General features: G+C 38.6%; 1 protein-coding gene across 1 annotated transcript; it reads left to right on the top strand.

Moving 5' to 3' along the window:
• The first annotated feature begins 106 nt into the window (after window positions 1-106).
• LOC139721008 (transmembrane and coiled-coil domain-containing protein 4-like) lies at window positions 107-24784 on the top strand. The gene is made up of 12 exons (XM_071632337.1): window positions 107-588; window positions 1532-1712; window positions 4809-4969; window positions 5589-5686; window positions 6417-6557; window positions 7627-7746; window positions 8756-8920; window positions 12606-12724; window positions 13612-13835; window positions 17668-17788; window positions 21760-22074; window positions 24608-24784. Exons 1-12 carry the CDS (start codon window positions 107-109, stop codon window positions 24782-24784), a joined length of 2304 nt encoding a protein of 767 aa, XP_071488438.1.
• Window positions 24785-26662: the final 1878 nt, after the last annotated feature.

The raw sequence follows: 26662 nt of genomic DNA, 5'->3' as shown, positions 1-26662 counted from the left end.
TTACTTTTGTCTTTGCAGTAGACAGCATCAAGTGGTTGCAGCTGCAGTGAGCAGTGCTACCAGTCACAGTGAATTGGGTTTGGATAATTGATGTACCGTACAGAAGATGGAGAAACTCGAGGCAAATTCCGACGGACCAAAGTGGCACCCGCTGATGGCGGCTGCAGCCGATGATGACAGCGAGGCGTCATCAAGCGGGATCTTCTCCCAGGAGGAGACCGCGACGAGTCCTGTGAGTGTGAGTGGCACCAGCGGAGGCGACGATGATTACCAAGCGCATCTCCAGCAGAGAATGGAGAAATATATCATGGAAGATGCAGATGAGCAAGACAGCAGATCGACTGAATCCGCTCAAGCCACTGGATCAAAAGCAAAAGTAGGACAGACAGACATGCCAAAAGAAAACAACAAGAAAGGTGGTGAGCCCGACATGAAGAAAACCCATTCAGCTGGCAGGAATGCAATGCCCCTTGCAGAGGATCAGCCAAAAGAACCCCTGAATGAGTCCCTCAGCGATGTTGCCAAGTTTGCCTACTCTTCTCTCATCGCCGTCTGCCTGCCAAATCTGTTTGAAAACCAGTGTAACAAGTAAATAATTTTGTTTTTTACCTTTTTATGCAATGGTAATATGCTTGTTCCAGTCATTCAATCCAACTCTTAGTCTCTATATAACCCAATATTTTGACAGTCAATTTAGCTTTGTTATAGGTTTGTGTGTGTGTGTGTGTGTGTGTGTGTGTGTGTGTGAACAGCAATGGAGAAATGATTTAAACCAGTTCGATATCGTATGTCCCTGTTGCAACTTTTTACCATACATGATATTTATCATGATGATGTTTTGAAAGACATTGGTGGTCCTGATGATGTTTTGAAAGACATTGGTGGTCCTGATGATAAGAATGACGAGGTATGGGAATTTGCATATTGTAATCAAGCTATCTTCAGGTTGAACTTTTGCCAGCTTCTTGATGTTTTTATGCAAAGCTTTGATGCTTGATATTCTTTGATGCAACGCTTCACACCTGGTGCTGGTTCACTGGTCCCTGACCAGTAAAATTCACTGTCAGACCAGTAACTTTTTTTAAAGGAATACCGGTAGACCAGTGAAAAATGGAAAAAAAACTGGGTACCTGTTGGTCTGATATACAGGTCCAACCAGGCAGTAGAAAATATGGGTTAGTGTGCAGCCCTGCTTTAATGAAGTCAATATTGGCCAAAAGGAGTACCAAAGTTTTCACGTCTTGTACCTGTTTTGTGTTAGATGATTTGATATCTGTGAAATCATCAGCCTGACTGTTTGATCCAAAGCCAGTAGATGAGATGATGGACCATGCACACACACAATGCACACACACAGAAAAACAGCAAAATAAATCTGCTCTTCAACCTTTATTCACCTGATTTTAAGTAAAATATCTTTGCAGAGCATCTCGTCAATGGATGTCATAAAAGCTTTGATTTTAATGTGTGACTTGTTTCTTTGATGTTTTTGTTTGTGTGTTTGTTTGTGTGTTTGTTTGGGTTTTTGCAGACAGTGGAACTTGAAGATGGTGAAAGAACTGAGCAAGTACCTGAAGCTGCCCAAGCAGTCACAGCAGACTCTTAACATCATGGTTGAGGACCCTTACCACCATGATATGTCCAATGCAGATGTTTTCACAGAGTGCCTTGTAGAGGATCCCTCTCTCTTAAGACCAGATATCATCCCAAAGGTGGGTGGAGTCCAAAATAATTTGCATATATATCTCATTTATAGGAAGGTTGTACTCCTTTTTGAGAGAAACTTTATTTGAAAAAAAAAGAAAATCAATGTATTGAACAGATATCATGAGTTCCAATTTGAGAAAAGTTGAAGGAATTATGATTTTCTCTGTAAATTGGTAACCCTGGAATTTCATCCTATTTCATCCAGCATTAGACTCTAGGCAATATTTCCAGTGCCATGCTAATCACATTGTGAATGCATCATTCACATAGAAAAGCGAAGAGTCAGTCGAGAGATGTGGTAGCAATAGAGCCAGAATGTGCTGAGTAATTCATTGACATCTAAACAGGAAAGGGGGAAAGAAACAGTCCAAAAGCTAATAATGCAGGTCTGTTTGACATACAAAGGTGAATATAGTGCAATATATGTTATAGCATGGTCTGTTACAGCTGGTATGATCTGAGGATGGGGGTAATAATACAGTTGTACATTTAAATAACTTTCATACAGTTACTTTAAGTAAGTGAGTAAGTGAGTAAATACTGGTATATTTTTCAGTGACCCCATGCACATCAGTATTCAGAGAAGAGGATTCCTTTATTAGAAAACTGTATTTGCCAAAAGAAAATCTGGACTCTAATCCTTCACTTTGCCAACATAATTATTTCTCTCAGTATTTGACCTCATTCGAAATTCCAATTTGCTACGTAAGTATCAACATCCTAAAGATGTTATTCTCTTTGTATAATACTTGTGCTTACAATTGTATTCTGGCTTATTTGGATATATTATATTTACACTGAAAGTAGTGTGTTGACCTTTTCAGTTTATATGCTGTGGTAATGCAATATCTATAGTATACAAAATGTAGAGTCAGCCAAAGTTGAAGATGAGGCAAGAAAAAAGAAATAATCAGTTTATGATAACAGTAAAATGAAAAAAAAGCAACAACAATTACGAAGCTGCATTAGCGTACGCAGACCAACCTTTTTTTAAAGAATTTATAAAGGAAATGCATTTTTGGTAACACAATCATGATCTAGAGCAATTATACAGAATGTTACAATCACTATTCTCACTGTGTCAGTGTGCATGCAAATAGTATGTGTGTGTGTGTGTACATGTGGATGAAATATGTAAGGCTTATGTGTGCTTCCTAGTATTCCCTGTGTGCTTGTGTGTAAGTTTGTGCTTACAAGTGCATTTCACCAAGCTCTGTCGGTATTGATTTTTAGACCTATAGAATGACCAACTTTCCGTACTGTTCTATTCACTTCAGAACTTTGATTTTAGGTGGTCTTAGTATGATATCATGACAGTGTGCATATTGTTTGTATATAATTACTGAAACCAAAACTTCTGATCTGATCGTTATCTTATTTTTTTTTGTTTTCTTGTGGCAAAATGTAATAGCCATCATGGAGCCATCAAAATTTAAGATATTGCAGAATGAGATATCAGATTACCATGTGAAACTGATTTATGGAGGAAGTACACAATAATAGACCTTGTCATAAACTGGGATTTAATATCCATTATCATCCGTGCTTCAATTGCACTTCGCTTGTCTGGTTAATTTATTATACAGTCACAAGGTATTCTAAAGTTCAGGCACATTGTCTACATATAATACTGGTCATATCAGAGATTGTTCACACACTGGAATGCAATCATGTGACAAATACAGCAAGGGTCAAACTCATTATTGTAAGCAGTGACTTCACATCAGATGATCAGTTCCCAAATTGACTGGCTGCCAGTGGGGATTGAATGAAATAATGTGCATTAGTAGATCATATGATATAACAGATATTGCCTTGTCTATCATTGTGATATAACACTTGACAGTCCCTTGGGAGTTATATTTCCTCAATATTTTCCCTCAGTGCTTAGCACTTTAGGGATATAAAATCTCTTGGGGGAACTATAACTCCTTCTTGGCCGTCAAGTCTTTGATTATGAATATTCAATTACGCCTCTTAGAAAGCAATATCTGTATATTATGATATCCCTCTCGCCCCTCCCTCACCCATCACCGGTTTCTGGCTCTGTTTTCTTGTGACATCGAACAGCTCCCTTGACTAATAGAATTGTAGTCAGATATGATACCTTTTAATAATAATCAGCTGTCTTTGATGTAGCCCTTGTGTTTTGGTATTGTAGTCAGATACCTACAAGTTGTATTTGTAATAATCAGCTGTCTGTGATGTAGCCCTTGGTATACAGGTGTATGTTTTAATTATATTTCAATGCAGTATGGTAATCTCTGTATTCCAGGGATTGGTTCTCAGTGTGTGTTTCTTTCCTTGACCATATAAGTTTCAGCTCTCTCCTTTTCCCATTTTTTCTTCTTTAATATCTTCTAGCTGTGTACTATTTGTTTTAGTAATGTTGTTTGTATATTTGCCTCCGTGTGTCCCATAAGTTGTTGATTTTTTTTCCTTGCAAAGTAAAATTTATACTATATCATTGATAGTTTTGGTCATGATAACTATTGATTGTACATACTGAATTGTATGAGTGGTTCTCCAGACTTAGTGAATAGCAGCCAGGTTGTATCAATACTCTCCAGAATGGTGGAGTATGTTTGCAGTCAGTGTGGATGAGATTCTGATTTGTTACTGGGGATATCAGTCTATAGCACCATGATATAGTGGAAAGGCACAAGATAAGGGACAAGTGTAACAACATTGTCATTCGTATGATTCTTCATCTCTTTCTTTCTTCTTAATATATTGCTATCCTCATGAATGTTTTTAGATTTTTGTTATCTTTATGATTAGTTAATGCATTGTTATAGTATAGTAGTGGTACAGGGTAATAATGATTATCATAATGATTATGATAATAGGAGTATTGTTATTTCATTTGTTATTAAATATTATTGTTATCATTATCATTATCATTTCTATCATCATCATCATCATCATCATCATCATTATCATCGTCATCATCATTATCATAAAAAGTGATGTTTGGTAGATCATAGTTCTTTTGACACCACAATTCAGCGGCCATGCTTTGTATTTTAAAGCATGTTTAACAAGACTGAGATGAAAAAAATTAGACAACTGATTGTTGCCTCATCTTGGCTCTCCTACAGGACATGATTACGCGAGCCCTGCACAACGGGACTTACGATGCCAGGATGCGAGTGCTGGTGAAGGAGGTTGCTAGGCGACTGAAAGTTCCGTGGGAGACGATCAGGGCGTTTGAGAGGGGCATCATCGACATGTATGAGCAGGAGGAGCACCAGCTATCAGAGTAAGCACAAGATCAGAATTTTTCCATCTTTCTTACTTCTGAATGGGATACTGTAAGACCAGAAACGATTATTCTCCGCTTGAAACTTTTGCTACTTGGAGCCAACAGCGTTTTTCACAGCGTGAAAATTTCGCAAATTAGAGACTAGCATTCAGTGCATCGTGTAGACAAAAACTTCCTTGTGTATTTTACTTTTGTTAATCTTGCCTCACAAATTTTACAAAAGTTTTGGACACACAAAAATTTCTGGTTTTACAGTAGTCTGCTAAGTGCTTCCTTTTCGAAACCCTTTGTGGGCCCAGTCACTAAGCTGTATCATGGCAAGCTTTTTCATTCATCAACGTTCATATAACCATCAAAACTTGAACTAAAAGTGAGGAAGCCCACTCAGGGTGTAGCAGCATGCCTCAGGCTGTGGTGACAAGAAAGAGATTAGGGGGATTAGGTAATCTCTATTCATTGACAATTAGCAGTAGTTTCCAGACTTTCTGTGCCAATATGCAAAGAAAGTGTTCCAGCCTGATGAGGGTTAATTGGCCAACAAAGCACAGTGAGGATTAAACTTGGGTACCACTTTATCAGCCAATTCTCTGATTTTGTGTTTGTTTGTTTTTTCCAGGGAAGAGAGGCAGGAGAAAGAAAAGAAGGCAAAGATCCGGAAAGCCAAGAGAGTGCTCATGATTGGAGCAGCAACAATTGGAGGAGGAGCCATCATAGGTACATATTACCCTTTCAGTGCCAGTGCGACAAATGTGTACAAATTTCACACACAAATCTATAGACAGGAAATTGATGTAGCATGCAGAGGGTTAAGCTACAACTCCACCTGTAGCTTAGCACATATCAATAATCTATTCCTCAGTAATTTAATATTCACCCTAGCATAAATGCGTATAACCTGGTATTTCAAGGACTCCACCCATTCACCCTCACACACTGACTCTTAGATATTGCTCGGTCAGGAAGTAACAAGTACTTGTTAGGTTTCGATGCTTCTCTTTTAATGTTAAAGGGCTTGAGTCTATTGAATTCCGATATGTTAATGCCCAAATGCTATTTCAAATGCTATAAAAGTTTGTGTTACTTCACACCCTTGGCATAAAGGGATTAAGTACTCACTGTACTGTGAATGAATGTTGTGAATAGCGTGTCTATACATTGTGTCTCAGACACAAAACTTGGATTCACGTCAATATAACTCAGTGAAATGGTACACCTCACATCCAACTAGATCTCATGGAAGACCCGCTTGTGCAGACACCTCTGAATATGGGCTATCCAGCTGTATTTTCAGATGGAAAAATGAAACAAATAAACATCTTTTAATATACAAATTGTTTTTATGTCGAACAAGAAGGCTTATAATTGTTCCTTGCGGTATGTCTTAGTCTATGATGATTTTGGAACACTCATCTCTCCTTTCTTTGCCCTGTGCACCTGGATTCAGGACTAACGGGAGGACTGGCTGCACCCCTCATAGCCTCTGCTGGTGCTGCCCTGCTGGGGACCAGCATCGGGTTCTTTGGGACAGTGGCTGGAGCCGCCGTCATCGGCTCCATAATCGGGGCGGCTGGAGCTGGACTGTCAGGTGGACATTCTGGCTGACCTATTTGAGACACTTTTAAGTTTGGAACAGCAATTTATTGGAATAGTTTGTTCTCTTTCTCCTTCAAATAACACTGATTACTTATCATTCATATACACTTATTACAAGAAGCTTTGTGTAGTGAGGAAAATGTATGTTTATGTATTCATTCACATATTTATTTTGTTATTTGTGTCATATTATGACATACAATGAGCATCATTGTATGAACTATTGATAAATAGATAAATGGATAGATAGGTATAATATAGAAAGGTAGATATATGGATGGACAAATAGGAACTGCGGTTGTTCGAGGTTAGTGGTAACCCACCCCAATTTTTTTTTTTTTTTTTTTTTTTTTTTAAGAGCTTAAAGTGTGGATCCTCTAGATGACTAAATAGAGTAGCTGGATAGAAAGATAGATATTGTCATACAATCCCCGACACGCCATTAGGAGATTGGAGTAATAAGGAAGAAGATAGTGCAGAGAATGGAACAAACAGGTGTTTGTATTATTCTTAACCTTGACACCACCATCAGCAGCCAGATTTCATCAAATGTCGATGGTGCTGTACAACATTGGTAATGAGAAGGTTAAAGGGTGTGTACAGTTCTGGTTGAGGTGAGGATTTAGCTTTTAACGTTTTGCGAGATATTCAGACACCACTCTATGAGATGTTAAAGAGCATGCAATTCTAAGGGGTATCAAAAGTTTATTTGATGAAAATCGGTTTTGAAATGGCTGAGATATCCAAAAACAAGGTGAAACAAAGAGATCCTAATAAGAGGCATGGCCTGTCGCCTTTTATTATTATCACTTTTTTTTTATATCTCAGCCATTTGAAAACCAATTTTCATCAAATAAATGTTGAATCCTTGTTAAAATTACATGTTCTTTCATATTTCATAAGAGGTTTCTCATTATCTCACTTAAGAATGTTCAAAACATGAATCCCCACCTCAACCAGTACTGCACAGTCCCTTTAACTTCAAAATTGAAACTCTCGCTTGTATGTGCTCCTGAGCTCCACCAATCATAAATGGCTGTTTTTGTTTCACTTTGGGACAGGATACAAGATGAATAAGAGGGTTGGTGCTGTGGAGGAGTTTGAATTCATGCCCCTGAACGAGGGAAAAGATCTGCACGTTACCATCGCTGTCTCTGGCTGGCTCACCAAGGATAGACTAGGTCAGTTTCTCTTCTCAATTGGTCTCTATCTGCACATCTTTGTCATAACTTGATTTGGTCACGTGATTGATGCTTGGATTCATTTCCTTGATTCAGATAAAACATTGTTGTCATGTTCTGATAGACCCAACACCTTAATATCATATTGACAGATCCTGACACTGTATTTAGAAAGACAGTAAATCACAAACAGAAACCTATAATTAAAAAGATACTGAAAAATAAAAGAGCACAAAAATAAATGATCTGCATTTCTTGGCATGTCAGAATCACATGGTCATGAGAGCACAATTTTGGGGGTCTTTTTGCTCACTTATGCAGATGTTTTGTTTGCCTCATACATTTTCCTCTGGATTATTTCAGCAGAGGAAAAATTTGATTTATGATTGTTTATTAGTCCTTTCTGCAGGGTGCACACACCCCATCCTCCATGAACTAAGAATTTGCTTGGTTAAGGGTCATTTGGAGACCTGAATCTGGCCTTGTTCTCAGATCAAATAAGATGATGTATTTCATTTACAGTCTTGATAATTTTCGATTTGAATGTGAGAGTTTCTGATGTTCTTGATGTCGTATCGACAGTATGATTTTTTTGCAGCTGTTTCATCTCATTTACTGCAGTACATTATCAGTTTAGTTACTTCTATTACGAATGAATTACCTCAGTCAGTAGAGTAATCAGATAGCATCACTCTCAGCTCAAAGGTAGATGTTACCTCTGGAATATCTTCATGGTGTCTCATTTGCATAGATAACTTTTCTTCCCCTTGGTAACATACCTTTGTGGTGTCTCCATTTGCATAGATGTCTTGTCTTCTGTAATCTGGGTAACTACCAATGGATAACCTTCTATGATGATTGTATCTAATTTGCATAAATAACTTCTCTTCTCCTTGGTAACCTACTAAGGATTACCTTCATGGTGTCTCATTTGCATAAATAATTTCTCTTCATCTGGGTACCTGTTACCAATGGATTTCCCTTCTATGATTGTATCTCATTTGCATAGATAATTTCTCGGCTCCCTGGTACTCCCTGGCCAGTTGCCAGGAGATCTACTGTCTGAAGTGGGAGTCTAAATACCTGTTGGACCTGGGCCAGGCCATGGAGTATATCCTGGACTCTGTCATGACCATGGCTGCTAAGGAGGCTCTCAAGTACACAGTCCTTTCAGGTACGGTTGTCTGTTGTGGTATGAGTGTGTGCGTCGCTCATTGACCTGTTCCTTATTGGAACCTATAACCTGACATACCAGGTGCCCGTGGTGGCAACTGATATATGGGAACCTGGTATACCAGGTTCCTGAAATATAGACAAGAGTGTCTACATTTGAGGCCTAAATTCATGTTTATTTGTGTTAAATGTTGCTCAGAAAAATGGCTTTGATAGAAAGATTATAGTTTCTACTTCGGCATATGTTCTCTTTCTGTAGGAAAACGGCGTATACCACAGTATTATTTTCCTCCCCCCCGATGTAGTTTGTGCTTGTTTTGGTATGAAACTCGTAAGAAGTTGTGCATATCAATCAAGGCTGAACTCAGTAGATTTTGACATTCGCTGACTCTATACAGGTGCTCGTTTTGTTTATAACAAAAGAGTCTGTGAGCCCATCAGCACATGCTCTATTCATCCTTCATGCCCGAAAGGTATTTTCATTGTTTGATGACACATGTATTTGACCATGGAAAGGGAAAACATGTAATGTTTGACTGCTCTCGCACAGGTGGATTACCAACCTGTCTGTTTGCTGGTAACAGGCCAGAAGAATCTTGTTTCCGAGCATTGAAGGCTCTCAGAGAATTGCGGGTGAATTCATCTGTATGTGTCAGTACACCATATCGTCCAATATGTGTTCCTTGCACATACATGTACAGGTGACTCTCGTTATGATGAAGTTTTTCGGAACTGGCAGTTTTCTTTTGCTATATCGAAATATAGTTATAGCCAAACATTAAAGGGCATAAAGATATATAGACAATAATTTTGGGTCCTGAACTTTAGAGTTTCATTATAGCCATGTTCCTTATAATGGGAGTACAATGGAGCACATAAGTACATGTACAATTCAGTTCACAAATTTACCCAGAAATGAGCTCTAAACCTCACGCTTTTCTTGACAGAAAATATGTTCTGTATTGTCCAATTTGGTTTTATCAGCTACCATGCCAGCCGATGCTGATGATAGTGTTATTTATAGGGACATCCACTCAGAAGATGACAATATCTCCCTTCAACATGATCTTGAGGTCTTATCCACCTGGTCTAAAGTCTGGGCACTGTCTTCCAATGTGAAGAAATATAAACAGTGCTTACCATTATAAGAAAACGTAGACCCAACTTGTACAAGTATACACTGTGCAATGAATCCATCCGTAGAGTTGACAGTTTCAAATAGCTGGGAATCACAGTAACCAAAGACCTCCGATGGAATGAACACTGCGAGCTAAAGACCAGAAATGCCATCAAGACTCTTGGCCTTCTGCGCAGAACTCTTGCACCATGTCCAAAGACGGTAAAAGAAATTGCATACAAAGCCCTGGTTCTCCCCAAACTTGAATACAGTTCAGAAGCTTGGAATCCCTACACATCACAGTGTGTAGATAACCTTGAATGAATCCAGAGAGCAGCTGCATGTTTTGTTACCCGGGTCTACCGAACAACCACATCATCTTCGAGTCTCGTGAGTCAGCTTAGGTGGGATCTTTTGCACAAACGTCGCCTCCTTGCACAATCCACAACAACTTGTAAATATCTCCTTCCCAGCTTTCATAAAACCAGCCCCATATATCAGCAGAAACGACCACAGCCTCGAGCTTATACAGTACATATGGCCACCATAGACCCCTGCAACTTTTCTTTTTATCATCAAGCCATCCGAATATGGAACTGTCTACCACCTCAAGCAGCAACAGCACAAACCCTTGCTGCTTTCCAAGAGGCTGCCCTTCCTGCTATTAGAAGGATGAAGCCTCCCATTGGTGACAGGATGCTGTAATTCAAGGGCATCTTTTACTTGCACATGCATCACATTTTCATTATACATATCTTGGTGTAACATGTGCAGCATCACATGCTGCCACTGCACCAACCCATCCCAGGCTAGCTGTATGTTCAAGCTGCTATAGGGATTACTTCATCAAGACAAGACTCAATATCCCCAAAACGACTTCACAGTTATGAAACTATCGATGTCCAGCCTGAAATATCATTAAAGGAGACATCCGGATGATTTTCAGATTTTTACATTTGAACAACTTTAAATTAGTTATACTTAGGACAGAGTTTCAGAATATTTAATAATTGGGATGAAGAATAAGAATATTTTCAAAATTTAGAACAAATTGGAATGAACAAGGATGAAGAAATGGTAGAGTCACCATAAGAATGCATGAGTTTGAGCTCAAGGAAGCAGAACAAAAGAAGAAGGTTGTTGTAGTTATTGTTCTAAAGAAAGAAAGAAGAGAGACAAAAAAATTGGGGCCCTATACAAATGATTTGCCCAGACAACACTAACACTAAAAGAAGAAGGCATGCATAGATTATACACAGGTGAACTCACAAGCAAGCGGTATTGTAATGGAATTACACTGCTACATTTCTGAAATATTTGAACCTCCCATGTCATCATCCTTGTTCAGTGTAATTTGTTGAAAGTGTTTCAAAGTATTGTTACTCTGCTCAAGAACCACAATGAATTCCACAAATCTATACATGGAATTGTTGGTTTATGTACTACATGATGTGAAATTATGAAAATCATCTGGAATGTCCCTTTGAGTTCAAATTGTGGCAGAGGAGCTATGAAGAAGGTATTATACTACTTGTAAGACAGCAAAGCTGATTTAGTAGAGTTTCTTTTTGGCTATCCCCCTTTCCAGTCTCAATTCGCTATTTAGTTCATTTTGTTAAGGTTTTTAGGCGGTCCCACATTCCCATTTACCTGTATTTCATTTCTTTGTCACCACCTTCATTCTTTTCCTATTCATGTGTTCATCCATTTGAACCCACACCTAATCCTTTTGTTCAACATTTCATTCTTTAAAGTTCTCACCTCAGCTCATTGCCACCTTCTTCCAGTTTGTTTTCATTCTTAGTCGTAGTGAATTGGGTTCTTACTTTTTTGTTGGTCTCTTCCATTCCTTTTACTTCTATTGGTCCTCTTAGTTAATTTAAATATGTAAATACAGTTTATGCAAATTACGTTCATCATGTTGAGTTTTGCTGAGGGTAAGTCAGCCTGCAGATAAACCAGTACTCATGTTAAGGTCTGTGTCCCACAACCTGCAGCTATCCTATATGAAGCGCTCTGCTTTACACTCTTTGTGTCAAACTGTTCCTTTTCTGCAATTGGAGAAGTGTTGCACATATTGTAATATGAACGGAAACTTGTTCATAATATCTAGAGAAAGAGTTTTAATAGACAGATAGACAGCTGAGGTGAGTGAATCATCGACTTGATTTTCTCACATCTGTTAATATTTAACTGCCTTCATTTTCCAAATAAATTCCTTCATTTCTCTTTCTCTGCATTGATAGACAGCTCTGCTGGGAAAACATAGCACACTTTGTTATGTCTTGTAAAAGGAGTGTGTTGACATTGTGCCCTCTGTCTTCAATAATAATAATGATAATAATAATGATGACGACGACAACAACAACAACAACAACAACAACAACACCAACACCAACACCAACACCAACACCGACACCAACACCAACACCAACACCAACACCAACAACAGACTCTTATAAAGTGCTCATTCTACCTAAAAAGATACTCATGGCGCTGTAGAACAAAATACACAGCAGAGTACATAGCCGGTTACTCAGAAGTCATCGTTGTTTGGGATTCCATGCAGGTTTGCTAGCTGCCATAGCCCTACCAGCATTTGCCTACACGGCCATTTCGTCAAGCATCGATAACCCCTGGAGTGTGGCTACTAGTAGGGCAGGCGAGGCGGGCAAACAACTTGCTGAGGTGAGTGAATCGTCAGTATTGTTTCTCATGTCTTTTAATAATGAACTACTTAAAATTTTCTTTCATTTTCCAAATAGGTTCTTCCATTTCTCTTCATCTGCATAGACGGGTTTATGGATGACATGCAGTCTATCTTAATACTCAGTTCATAGTATGAATTTATCAGAATTGTTGATGATCAAAAAGTCTGTAGTAAGATAAAGATGGAACTATACTTCCAGCATATGTGTGTGTCCATAAACACACACTCACAGTTTGCGAGAATCTTCAGCAAATGAAAAGAGGCAGACTAAACCAGAAGAAGAAGAAGCTATTGGTATGCATTACTAACATTTTCGATGTTGTTCATTATTCACAGGGTAGTGTAGAAATGACTGTCAGTATGTTGTACATGAGCAGTGCTTGCTGGGCCACAGTCAGATGATGGACAGATACTTTCTGATGATACCGTTTCCTTTGATTGACACTTGACTTATCCCAAGCATACAAAATAAGGACTTGAGGTGTTTTCTTTCGTGTTTTTTTTTTTTTTAACATCAACTCTGAAGTGTGGAAGACAGTGAAATGAAATGATTGCATGATGATTGAATATATCGAATATTGGATGAATGAAATGATTGTTTATTGAAATGAATAAGATTAATGTTGTTTTAAATGACTACATCAGTAACAGTGATTAAAATCCAGAAAATGCATGCAATGGATAAATTAACAGGGTTTGGATTCTGTGATTCTACTTGGATGCATATTTTCAAAGCTGCAGTGGCAATGCACTGTATGTGCAACTTGTTGCAAACCTTGAATCAAACTAGGGAGGAAGAAATGAGTCTCCACATCATATTTGTAGTCTCAACTTACCTTCATTGTGACCTTTGAACCCCCAAAAGGTCATCCTCTCAAGGCAGCAGGGCAAGCGACCTGTGACCCTGATTGGGTTCAGCATGGGGGCAAGGGTCATCTTCTTTTGCCTGCAAGAACTGGCCCAGCGAAGCGGCTGCGAGGGCATTGTGCAGGACGTCTACCTCCTGGGGGCGCCGGTCACCTCCGTCCCCCAGCGCTGGCAGCCATTTGCAAAAGTGGTGGCTGGAAAGATTGTCAATGGTTTCTGCAGGTATGCCATATGTCAGTTGGCATATTCAACTTTCATGATAGTAGATGTAGAAATATATACAGGTATAAAGATAGATAGATAGATAGGCAGATAGACAGAATTGCACATACTTTGTAGCAATATAACTTGATATTTATCCATATCTTGAGTGTCATTTGTACATAACACAATTATTTAGTACAATCAAACCTGCATTAGCGGCCACCTGTCTATAGCGGCCACTGAAAAATCCCCTGGAGAGAAAAGCCCTGTTAAAGACCCTGTGTATAGCGGCCACCTGTCTAACGTGGCCAGCGGCCACAAATTGTGTTTCCCACGGTAGATTTTAACCTGTCTATAGCGGCCACAGAGTCAATAACTTAGCATATTTTTCTGCTTTGTAGCCGGACCAGTCATTCATGGGCAACATTCAGTGATCCCCAACGCTGCATTCATCCCTCATTCAGTCATAATAATGCACTAGTGTTAAGCTTTCTTCACGAGTGTACATATGCTGTTGTGCAACAATTTCATAAACACCAGCATTGTTCAATGCATGAAACACATGTGTGCATACGTACACACACATACATGTAGGCCTGCATGTAAGTACGGTCTACTTTATAGATGTATACAATGATGATACATGTACATGGAGGCGATGCACACAAAGTTGGATAACCTGTCTATAGTGGCCACCTGTCTATAACGGCCACTTTTTCCGTCTCCCTTGCGTGGCCGCTAAAGACAGGTTTGACTGTACTTCATTCAGTATGTGTGACTTTATGTCAAAAACATATATTCGTGGCTACGTAGCACTACCTTTATCATTAGTGAGGTAGGTTTCGATTCATTATCATGCTTCTCCATAAAACAGCCTTTTTGTGTCTCGTGCTGTCATTTGTAGTTTGAATTTTAACTCAACTAAATGAAATTTGACAATATGCAGACAAAAAGAAAAAAATGGGGGGCACATGTTCTGGTGATTTCTTATTCACAAGATGGGCAATTCCACGTTAACTGACGTTACACGTAAGGATTTTCATGAAATTATTTACCTTGTAGTTTTGTGAATGAAAGCACCTTGGGCTTGCAATTAGCATTGATGAATGAGTTCATGAGAAGGAAGAAATTGGTGGAAAGTTTTTCTCTCAAACTGCATTTCTTATCACATAGCAAGTGAAAATGTGTCGGTAACTGACGTTACGGAAAAAGGACATGGGAAATTATGGTGTAGATGTAAATGGAAATATCTCATGTCCCTGACTTTTAGCCTTTATGTGTTTAATATGGCAATACACCTAGGTTCTTAGGAACAGGTGTGCAAAATAATGTGCACTTTAGTTGTCTCCTTTTACCACCATGCCAATTTCAGTGAAGGCATGACGGTAACTGACGTTACGTAACTGACGTTACGCTTACATTTGCCATAGGGTTTACACATGCAAAATCATGATTGGGAATAGCTATGTGATATTTCATAATTCTGACCATTCAGAATGATTTGGTTGATATGGAGTCATACCTTGGTTCATCAGTCATAAATACACAATGAAATGAAACAGTAGTCCATTTTCTTTGTGTTCTATGAAAACTTAAAGGTAAACATGTCAGTAACTGACGTTACGTAACTGACGTTACACATACTTTGCCGTGGGGTTTACAGAGAACTAATTTATTTAACATGTTATTATACTGCTGCAATGTACCAGTGACAATCCCAGGCAACTACAGCAACAAATTAAAACAAAATCTAAAGACACAAATGATATTGGGTGGGCCCTTGGGGGGAACCCCCCCCCCCCCCCCCCCATGCCATAGCACAGTTGGGCAAAAATATTGTAAATGCACAAGAGGATATTTCTTGACATTTGTCTGAAGATTTAATTTTTATTCAACATTTATGATTACACAGAGCCATTAATAGATTAAGCAGTTCCAAGTATAAATATATTGACATGACTAAGGGCTTTTTTGTTTGTTTGTTTGTTTGTTTTTTAATGAACAGGAAAGTTTTTATCTACATAGAGTGCTCCACCCATAATACCTTGTAGTACTACACAAAACATGGATATTTTTGTGCTTCAAAAAAATATCAAAATATCTTCCAGGTCATGGGGAAAAAAACATGTATCAACTCATAAATATGCATAAATATGTATGAAATCTATTGTGATATATTTCTCCTTCTTTTCTTTATTTTACTCCTGATGATCTCCATCATCAATTGATTTAAATGAAAAGTGTCACACTTTTAATATTTCTCTGTGAAGAAGAAAAATAAATGCTTTTTTGGTCAAAAGAGCATTATTGTTTTATTCCTAGCTTGAAGAAATTTAACTGTTTTTCTTTTCCTTTTCACTGATATATCACGGCTTGCAAATACATTCGAGATACCAAGAAATCGGACTTTGCAATGAAAGAATACTAAAATCAATATAAAAAACTCTTTCTGTTCATAATTATCATGTGTTGTATTACAAAATGTCCCTGCATGAATAGAATAAAGTAATCAACAAATACACACTGTATGAACAATTAAAAAAAAAAAACCTATAGAATCCTCTCTCACTTTGAGCAACATCAGTGTTAAGTTTCAAACAATAATGAGTACATGCCTTACGTACCATATAATACAAGATGAGCCATGTTAACTACACCACACATTTAAAGTGCAAGAGAAGAAATATCTGTTTGTGCATTTGCCTTGAGGTAGAAACTTGACTAAGCTTCTTGAAAAAAAAGAAAGAAAAATGCCAGCGAAAGCAAACATTGGTGAAGATTGTTAAACTGTTGGTATACAGCTGTGCAGAAGTTTGTTTTTTTTTTTTTTTTTTAGAAAATGTGGTTAACATGCAATCATGTCACTGATTAGGCCTACAAACTTTGGTAGCTTTATCATCCCGTAGGACTGGGAATGTACTAATTTGAGTGCATATACTGCATTTGGCAAACTAAACTTCCAGATGATTTAACCTTAAACTTGTGCTGAATCAAAAATCGAAAGCTCAAGCCCCCCCCCCCCAAAAAAAAAGAGATAATCATGGTAAATGAATTTAGAAATGAAAAAAAACATATAAAAAAAAATACCTGGTATCCATGGACATACCATGGTAATGACATCACTTCCTATGAAAGGGATTGCTGCTCTTTGTTGTAAGTTGACTTCCCAGATGTATTGAAATGGCCAAAAGTCAAAAAATTTGCCTCAGTTATAATTACTGTCATGGTAACTGACGTTACATACTCGTGTATGACGTTTCGGTAACTGACGTTACACATTTTGTAGTGTTCATTTTGACTCTCCAGTATGCCAAGTATCCTTATTTCTGGTATTGAAATAAAGGCATATGGGCATACATTAGAAATCCCAAGTTACATCATACAGCTCACTTCCTTTGATGAATAAACTTAAAAATTCCTTGTTTTTGGTAACTGACGTTACATCCATCATTATCAAAGTAATTAACAGTTTTTATCAAATTCTTTAAAGCTACCAGCTTTTTTTTTCTATCGTGTGGTAAAAGACTTCTCTGGTAACTGCATACATATGAAAGATTGTTGTTTAGAGTACTAATAAAGTGGATATACAGAGAGTAAGTTATGCGACAATACACTCTTTTCACCATTGAGTTATAGGCATATTTTGGCAGCCATTTTGAAAATCAAAATGGCCGCTTTTATTGAAAAACATAATGATTCTTAAAACTTCAACTCAAGTACTGTCTGAAAATGTATGGTGTTTGAAACAAATATCATTTTGAATTTTTGGCACCTGTGTCCTAGTTACCGTGGAATTGCCCAGATGTATAAAAATACTATTTATGATAATTGATTTTTTTTTTTCCTGCAGAGGTGACTGGTTGCTCCAGTTTGTGTACCGTACTGCCTCCATGCAGGTCAGCGACATCGCTGGTCTGGAACCAATCCGATGGGACAACCGTCGAATGGTCAACGTGGACCTCACAGAGGTGGTGAGTTATCTCATTCTGGACAAGAGGTGGTGGTGTCTTGATGGTATGACATATTTCTGCTCATATTTTTCCTTGTACCGGTAATACTCTACATATTACTGTCCTGCTTAATGTAAAAGTGGGTAAACTTTTGAGGGCATACTGTAAACCTCCTCATGGATGGGCCTAGCACATTCTGAGTTGGTGTATGAAGTGTTAGGTAGCAAAATGAGATATTGTAATTGATGAACAAATTGCCAGCATCTATTATTTACTTTAATGAAGGGCAATCTGTCAATCAGTTGCAATAGTAAAAACTCGATGCAATAATTAGCAATTTGAATAGATAAAATATTGTTCTTTTGGAGACTCGGCTGTTGTCATTTCTGAGTAGCATATGTTTCAAAAATGCAAAACTCAAATTTGAATATTCCGTTATCATGGCAAGTTGTAATGAAATTAGGGCACACTTCATTCTCTACCAAGTTTAGTGTTAAATTGACACTGCAACATTAATGATGCATCTATTACAGATTGCAGGTCAGTCATTATTCACCAGTTTATACAGTGTTTGTTGGAAGTGTGATGCCAACAAATTAAGATGTTTTGTACATTTAACCCTAAAAAGACTGGGGGGGGGGGGGGGGGGGGGGGGGCTAAAAGGCCCCTCCCTCGACATATCGCGCGATTGCTCTGCAACACGCAATGCTTTTGCCGCGATGCTCCATGACTTTTTTCTTTCAAGTTTCCCGCACATTTTGACACCAAATTTGTGACGCCCGGGGGTACGGTTCTGAAGTTACATAACATTTTGTACATGCATGTGAGGCCGAAAATGGCTCAAAAATGTGATTTTGTGTACAAAGTCAATGCAAATTGAGTTTTTTCACATGGTTCATATAAATATGCTTATTTTTACTCTCAATGGCTAAAATTAATTTGTTTTAGGAGCATTATGCTTCAAAAAGTGTCTGCCACAAATTTTGTTTAAAAAAACAACAAAAACAAAAGGTCGAAAAACAAAGAAATACATAAGAATTTCATGAAACAATAAAATAAATAAGAAATTAATTTTGATACCGAATTTTTTTTCAAGTGCATTTGCTAAGAATGCCACAAAGAATAATTAGACCAAAAATGAGCACCTTTGGAGCTTTATTTACTGATTTAGATCAAAGAGTCTGATTTCTTGCATAAATTAGCATAATTAATCAAAATAAAATAAAAGAAGACTATTTTGGAAAATGTAAACATAAGATCTTGTAGATTACATCGCACACTACCATTGTGCAAATTTTCGCGGCGATCCATGCCCCCCCCCCCCCCCCCAGTCTTTTGAGCTGCCAAAATACAATGTAGCCCAGTCTTTTTAGGGTTAAGTGTGATATGAGACTCATTTATGTGTAGCTGTCACTGTAATACCCCTTTTACACTGGACACAACTTTCGCTCGCTTCTGATGCCTGATAACTTTAGCTCGGGCCAAGGCATTTTAGACTGCCATTCTTGACCACCCAGATGTTGCATGTGAGACAAGAGAAGTTGTCATGGTGTGGCATATACAATTTCTGGTTCACGAGTTAAAAATGAGATACCATTTATACTGATGTTAGCTGACTTCAGCTACCTCCCAATAGCAGGTAACTTAGCTTGGCTAAATATTTTTGGACCATTTATACTGAAAGCTAGCTTGTTTCATGTCCAAGGTAACTCCTAATATAAATGGTGTGTAAACCTCCTAATTGGAGCAACTTCCTATTTGGTCAGTGCTTAGTTGGTCTGTAGCAAGAGTGAAGAGCTACAGTTGAAGTTTGACAGTTTGAAGTAGCATCAGGCAGTAGTGATGTAATGTCAATGGTAGTAGTGATGATAAAGTCGATACCCTTCTATTGTGCCAGTATTAGGGCATAAAGAAAGTAAGGAGAAGAACAGTTACAGTAGGCTACAAAAGATTGCAGTAATGTGTTGAATTACCAGTGAATAAATGTTCAGTATCATATACTTTAAAGCATGTAACTGAAAGTCTGTTAGCGAAAAAAGCTGCTGAAAACTGCTTATCCAATGGTGGCAAGCCAATGGAGTAAAATGGAGTCAAAAGGGGCCTGAGCTTTCAATCCTAGCAGAATCTTGGTCAGAGGCAAAATGACAAACAGGCAGGGAAAGCAATCACATACAAGGACTTCACACAACAAGGACAGTCAGGGACAGGCTAGGGACACAGAACAAAGAAAACAAAAGGGAAGGATTGGGAGTCATGGGCAAGGAGCCCAACAGGTACAGGGGGATTAGAGCAGGAGGGTGGACAGACAAAAGGCAGAGGAAGGTCAGTGATGATACGGAGGACCAAGGGGGCAACCTTTGAAGGATAAATTAGGATGAATAGGGAGAGAACATCAAACAAGATAAGGAACAACAGAGGGATAAAGAAAGGAAAAGAGTGAAATAGCAACAGCATGGGGAGGGGGAACAAAATGAAAGTGAGAGTCAACCAACAAATGCAAGTTATTAGCTCACCTGAGCCAAAGGCTCAAGTGAGCTATTGCGATCGCCCTTCGTCCGGCGTCCGTCGTGCGTCGTGCGTCGTGTGTCGTCCGTCGTGCGTCGTGCGTAAACTTTTTACATTTTCATCTTCTTCTTGAAAACCCCAAGACTGATTTTCATCAAACTTGGCAGGTAGCATTCCTAGGGGGTTAGGAACTCAATTTGTTAAAATGGGCACCATGCCCCACCCAGGGGGCCCCCAGGGGGCCCAAACCCCCCAAAATTAAGGAATCTGTAAAAATCTTCTTCTCTAGAACCAGAAGTGATAGAGCTAAGTTAATATTATGAGTTAGTACATTGATGACTGTAGTTTCAAGTTTGTTCATGGCAGAATCTGGGGTGCCCCCCTTGGGACCCAGGGGAGGGGGGTGGGAAGGGGTCCTAATGGGGCCTATATTGTACATTTTCATCTTCTCCTTGAGAACCCCTTGACCCAATTTCACCAAACTTGGCAGGTAGCATCCCTAGGGGGTTAGGATGTCAATTTGTTAAAATAAGCACCATGCCCCACCCAGGGGGCCCTCAGGGGGGCCCAAACCCCCCAAAATGAAGGAATCTTTAAAAATCTCCTCTAGAATCAGAAGTTATAGAGCTAAGATAATACTATGAGTGAGTACATTAATGACTGTAGTTTCAAGTTTGTTCATAGCAGATCCAGGGGTGCCCCTCTTGGGGGCAGGGGGTGGGGGTGGGAAGGTCCAAATGGGGACCTGAATTGTACATTTTCATCTTCTTCCTGAAAACCTTATGATGGATTTTCGTCGAACTTGGCAGGTAGCATCCTTAGGGGGTCAGGATCTCAGTTTATCAAAATGGGCACCATGCCACACCCAGAGGGCCCAAGGGGGCCCCAATCCCCCCAACTTAAGGAATCTTAAAAAAATTGGGCCCTTATTGTACATTTTCATCTTCTACTTGAGAATGCCTGGTCAAATTTTAGTAGAGCTGTGAATAATTTAGATTAGTGACTGCGTGAAAGGTGAACTTGCGATACTCAGGTGAGCGCTAGACCCGCGGGTCTCTTGTTAAACATATCAAAGTATATATACACAACAACAACAACAGTAATAATAACAATAATAATAATAATAATAATAATGATAATAATGATAATAATGATAATAATAATAATAATATTGATAATAGAAATGAAAATGATAATTTAAAAAAAATATATGAAAAGGGGGAACACAAAATCAAAGGGAGAGAAAAATGCATATGTTGATATGCAAGCATGAATGCAAAGTAAGCACAAACATGTATAAACACAAACAAATACAAGTGTGTGTATGTGTAGATGGAAAAGGGCTGTATAAAAGAGACTCTGACAAGAGGAAGGAATCAATCGGGAATAAAAGGGTTACTATGCAATAGGAAAAAGCACAAAGAAAGAACAAAAAATAGAATATAAGAAAGTTTGTTAGTTTGACTATATTTCACTCCCATTTGTAGGTCAATGGTCACCTGGACTATTCAGACAAGATGGCCACCATCCTGGAACAGTGTGGCCTGGAGACGAGAGAACTCCCCAGGTCATCCTCCGACCTCTCCAAGCTTAGGGACACGCGTGAGAAGAAGGATCCCGCGAGAGCGGGACCGACTCCGCCCAAAGATGCCGGCAATGAGGAGGGGTCGGGAGGCATCACAATCGACGCCATGGATCTTCTCATACCCAAGAGTGCATCAGCGATGAACCTGGCCCTCACTAAACAAAAAGAGGAGGGTCCTGCCTCGGCAGACTCAGGCTCTGCTTCTCATATTGCCAAGGTATGTGGGGAGGTGACAAATAACGTTATGTAACTATCAATGGTTCACGTTGCTGTTTTGAAGTGGGTGACATCAGCAAGCAAGTGATAGATAAAGAAGTCATATGAATTTAGAGACTCCAACCCCAAGCACCTTCTGATCTGGAGATTCTCCCGCCTGAAACCCCTAACAAACGGGAGACTCACATTTGATACATCAAAGCGCACATCACGAGCGCGAAGCGCAAAGTTCCTTGCAGCTGGGGTCCAGCTCTAGGATTCTAGATGCTCTCTCGTGCTATCTAAGGCTTGTTTTTCAACATATGATGACACTAAGCAAGAAATCATTTCAAAGGGGAGACACAGAGCCAAACGGGAGAAATTAAATCTCAAGCGGGAGAACGAGAGATTTTGCAAAAGTGGGCTTTCAGCAGGAGATCTCCCGTCGAAAGCGGGAGAGTTGGAGTCTCTGTGAGTCATGTAGTTATGTAATTGTGAGTTGTATAACATGTACAATTAACAACTTCTTCATTCAATTATTCACCTGAGTTCTTTGTCTAAGACTTGGTTGTCACTATGCATTTTAGAAGTTAGAGCAACTTGAACTCTCGACAGTGGGCCATAAGGTGAAGTCAGTAAAGAAATCTCATGTCCTGTTGTACAGTTCTGCATTTGAGATTTGCAACCCTTCACAGTGCAGCCAATATCTCACTTTCAGTTTCAAATTTCCAATGGACCACCTGTATCATTTATGAACTCTCTAGAGTGAGCTGCGATACAATAAATCTTCAAACAATTTTGAATTGGTATTTCTAAAGTGAGGATACAATGTGGTAAAAAGTACCCACAAAATAGAGCAATTATTGGTGAAAGATTAGATATAATCATAAAATACCTGAATCATGTTTAAATCCAAGGACTTCATTTCATATTGTGCAGCCACTTATGATATACATGTAGGACTGAAACTTCTTCATATCTGATTTTCATAAAACAAGTACTGTTCTGAAATAAAGTTTCCCTTGAATTCATGTCCTTACAGGCTTATGGCTAAAATATGAATAGAGATACAAATGTACCATTATGAACTAAAATATATAAAATGCTAATCATGAAAGATTGTTGAAGTGAGCATAGCCATGAGTGTAGTTGATTTGATGTATTATTCATGTCTTTGTGGAGTGTCACAAGTATGATATGCAGTAATAAAATGCTTGCTGTTAGAAAATGAAGTAAATAAATATTCTTCTCATTTACACTTATTTTCTTTCAATATCATGACCATCTCTGTTTTTTATCTTTTTCTGCACTTAAATCATGCCGACATAGTGATACACAGTATCAAGGTGAAGTTTGTTTGCTAGTAGTCATAGATATGTGTCAGTACGTAGATGAAATTTTATTCTTTGTGGTGTTTTGGTCTTTATGTATCACTAGTGATGAACCCAGAATTAATTCCTTCTACAGTATATTGTCCAAATCCTTGCTGCCCATCCATCAGTGATTTCTGTGATATCTGAGTCCTCTTTAGTTCTTATCTTTTGTGTCATTACCAACAAGTTTCCTTTGGATACTTTGATTGTTCGTAAAAGTAGTACTGTGTGGGGGTATATGTAAATGCAGGCTCCTAATACTGCTTCTGGTCTAGTAGCAGCTGTATTGTCCAATCCTCATTCTGTCTGTTGTGTCATTTTTACTTGTCTTTTACTTTATTCTCATCAAATGTATGATGGCAGGATGAAGTCTTCAGCGTACAGTTTATTCCTAATTACAGAAAACATGGAATGTTTTGTTGCTTAGAAATTTTCAGCCTAGGAGGACCCCAGCAACAATATTTTGTGAATTTTGTCAGTGTGAATTGATATCTTTACTTGTAGTTTTTCAGTTGTAAGCAAATTGAGGACATGCAAAGTTCATCTTTCTCAACCTCCTGCAGATATCACTTGTACTGAAATATTGTTTGTTACAGGCTCTTTGTGAAAAGCATATCACACATACCTTACCAAGCATGCTGAATGCCTTTTGGAAAATCATCCACAGTTGAAGGAGAGAGAAAAACCATCCGCAGTTGATGGAGAGAGAAAAACAGGATCATATGACTCTTTGGGGGAAAAATAATATGCATTCAATATCATCAAGAAGGCTTCAGTTTTGTATGTTATTTGGAGATTTTAAAACATATTTTTTTGTGATTGTATTTGCTCTTAGGCTTACTGAGATTGTAAATATTTGAACTATTATAAAATTAGATCCAGGATCACAAGCTTGCAGTAATACAAAAATACAACCCACATTCATTCAAATCGCTGTCTTGAGCGAGGTTTGCATTCCTTTGTGTTATTTCGCCCATGCAGTGATATGCACTTGTATGTGATCTTCTGTCTAATGCATTTGCAGTGGATATATATTTTTTTAATCAGTCTGTCTGTTGAGCCTGTCTTTGTTTGTATGCTTGTCTGTTTCTCTCTATATCTTCCCATCCTGACTCCATCTTTGCTGTTTCCTTCATGATTATTTTAATGCTCATTCTTCCTTTTTACTTTCTGCACCAAAAGGGAGAGAGCTGTGATCGAACTGCACATGCGCATGAAGTTCAAGCGGGGCAAAGTTTGGCGGAGAACTCTCCCGGAGAAGACACCGAGGGCGCCAGAGGTGGAGATGTGTTGGCAAGGTCAGAGAGCGTGGAGGTAGGGGAAGATCCGCTGGAAGCTCTGACGGAGGAGAAGACATAATGATGGAATGCAGTCTTAGAAAGGCTTGGAAGAGTTGCTGGAGTAAGACTACATTAAACCATGCCTTATGCAGCTTTTGATGTGCTCAAATAGTTGTTTATAAAATTAGTCATATGAAGTATTTCTGGCAGGCAGTACATGATCCTGTAGATTATGTTAAAGATATTTCAGATCAGTGTGGTATTGTGTGTTTTTGTAGCATGTATGGGTTACATGTTAACTCAGAACCAAACACTTGGTTTCTTGTGAAGCAAGAATTAGTTTGCATTTGAATATATGTGAAAGGGTGTTTATATGTCTGTGTTTGTGTAGCTTGTCTACAAACCAATACATTCCTAACATTCGATTAGATGAGATCTTTTATTTTTGAATCACATATAAAGATTATTTAGTTTTTATTTGTACCAATGAAAAAGAACACAAATTTTTAGTATTTTCATTTTGTACAGATATATGTTATATGTCATAAATCGTTTCCATCAAATTATATTTTTATTTCAAAAAGTTTACAGAAAGATGAATACTTGTTTGATATGAGACACTATGAATAGTACTATTTCTGCAAGGTGTTTCTGTGTTGAGTCTTTCAATATTTATACACCCGCACACATAGTGTGTAGCGGGGTATTACAAATCACTCTGAGGTCAGTTGGTGGGTCAGTGCATCTGTTGCAAAATCTTGTGGATCAAATTTCTTCCTCAGTTCATCACTTCTGTTCTACCTAGATTTATATAAGAATTCATTCTTTTTTTGAACAGTTATTGAACTGAATCTCATGCTCTTATAAAAGTATGTAATTGCACAATGATGGCCAACTAGATCCTATATATGAGGTGTCAAAACATCCAACCCCCCAGACTAGGTTCCTGAGCTGATACCACAATAAAGCCAGGATTTAACAATTCCAAAAGACCAGAAATTAGACAGTCTGAACACAACTCCAAACATATTCAGTGTTAAACTAATCGTCATCTCTCTCTCCCCCCCCCCCCCCATCTTCAATTACCGTCATGGTCAAAAGTCTCTGGTACATCATAATACTCAGCATATCCAGACTGACCCATATGGTCACCTCGTGATGATATAAAACTGTTTTACACAAAACAGGAAACTGTATTCCACTGGTTTCCATTTGACAAATTTACATCTTACTCCAACAAAAAAAAAAAAAAAAAAAAAAAAAAAACCAGTTGAATCCCATTCCCATATCTGGAAGGCAAGTTGCCGGGTCTAAAATGAAGTTATTAATTTGTTTTCAGCTGAAACCATCTTGGAATTCCATGCCCTGTGTCATAAAGCTGTGCATGAGTACCCAAGTTGTGCGTAAAGTCACATGTAAAGTAACGCACGCCTTGGGTAGTTCCTTTGATCATAGACTGTATTTTTCCTGCAAATACAGAAACAGATATGGAGCACAATGTTTTGAAATTCTGTGATAAAACCGTAATGTCTTTTGCATCAGTTGATTTGGCCTTGGCAGCCTTCCTCACTGCTTGAGACTTTGGGTCTTGCCATTTCCTTTTCCGTTCCTTCCACTCCCTCTTTTGAGTGTCCGACTCCTCAGAAGGACTCCCACTTCCTTCGCTTCCTGTCCTCTTAGACAAGGAGCTGGCTGCTGGGGCCACCCTCCTCATTAAAAAAATGCGCGTCAGCCTGGTCCCTGAGGGCGGGTTCGGATCCATGGACCAAACTTGGCTTAAATGAATGTCCTGTGGGTGTACATAATCAAAATATAAAAACTGACAAAATATGTGGTCAGGAAAGGGGTTGCTAGACCGCTGGTTTGCAGACGTACAAAACCTCGTTTTAGGTCAAGGAGTCTGCGCCAAGACTACACTGTCCCATAGGCCCTGTACTGTAGCGTCTCCCAACAGTCA

The sequence above is a fragment of the Diadema antillarum genome, unplaced genomic scaffold (genome assembly GCF_040938485.1).
Source record: "Diadema antillarum isolate AM-2024a unplaced genomic scaffold, OU_Dant_1.0 scf00000136, whole genome shotgun sequence".
Classification (NCBI taxonomy): Eukaryota; Metazoa; Echinodermata; class Echinoidea; order Diadematoida; family Diadematidae; genus Diadema; species Diadema antillarum.
Note: the sequence above shows the minus strand (reverse complement) of the source record. Positions and strands in the feature narration are given on the sequence as shown.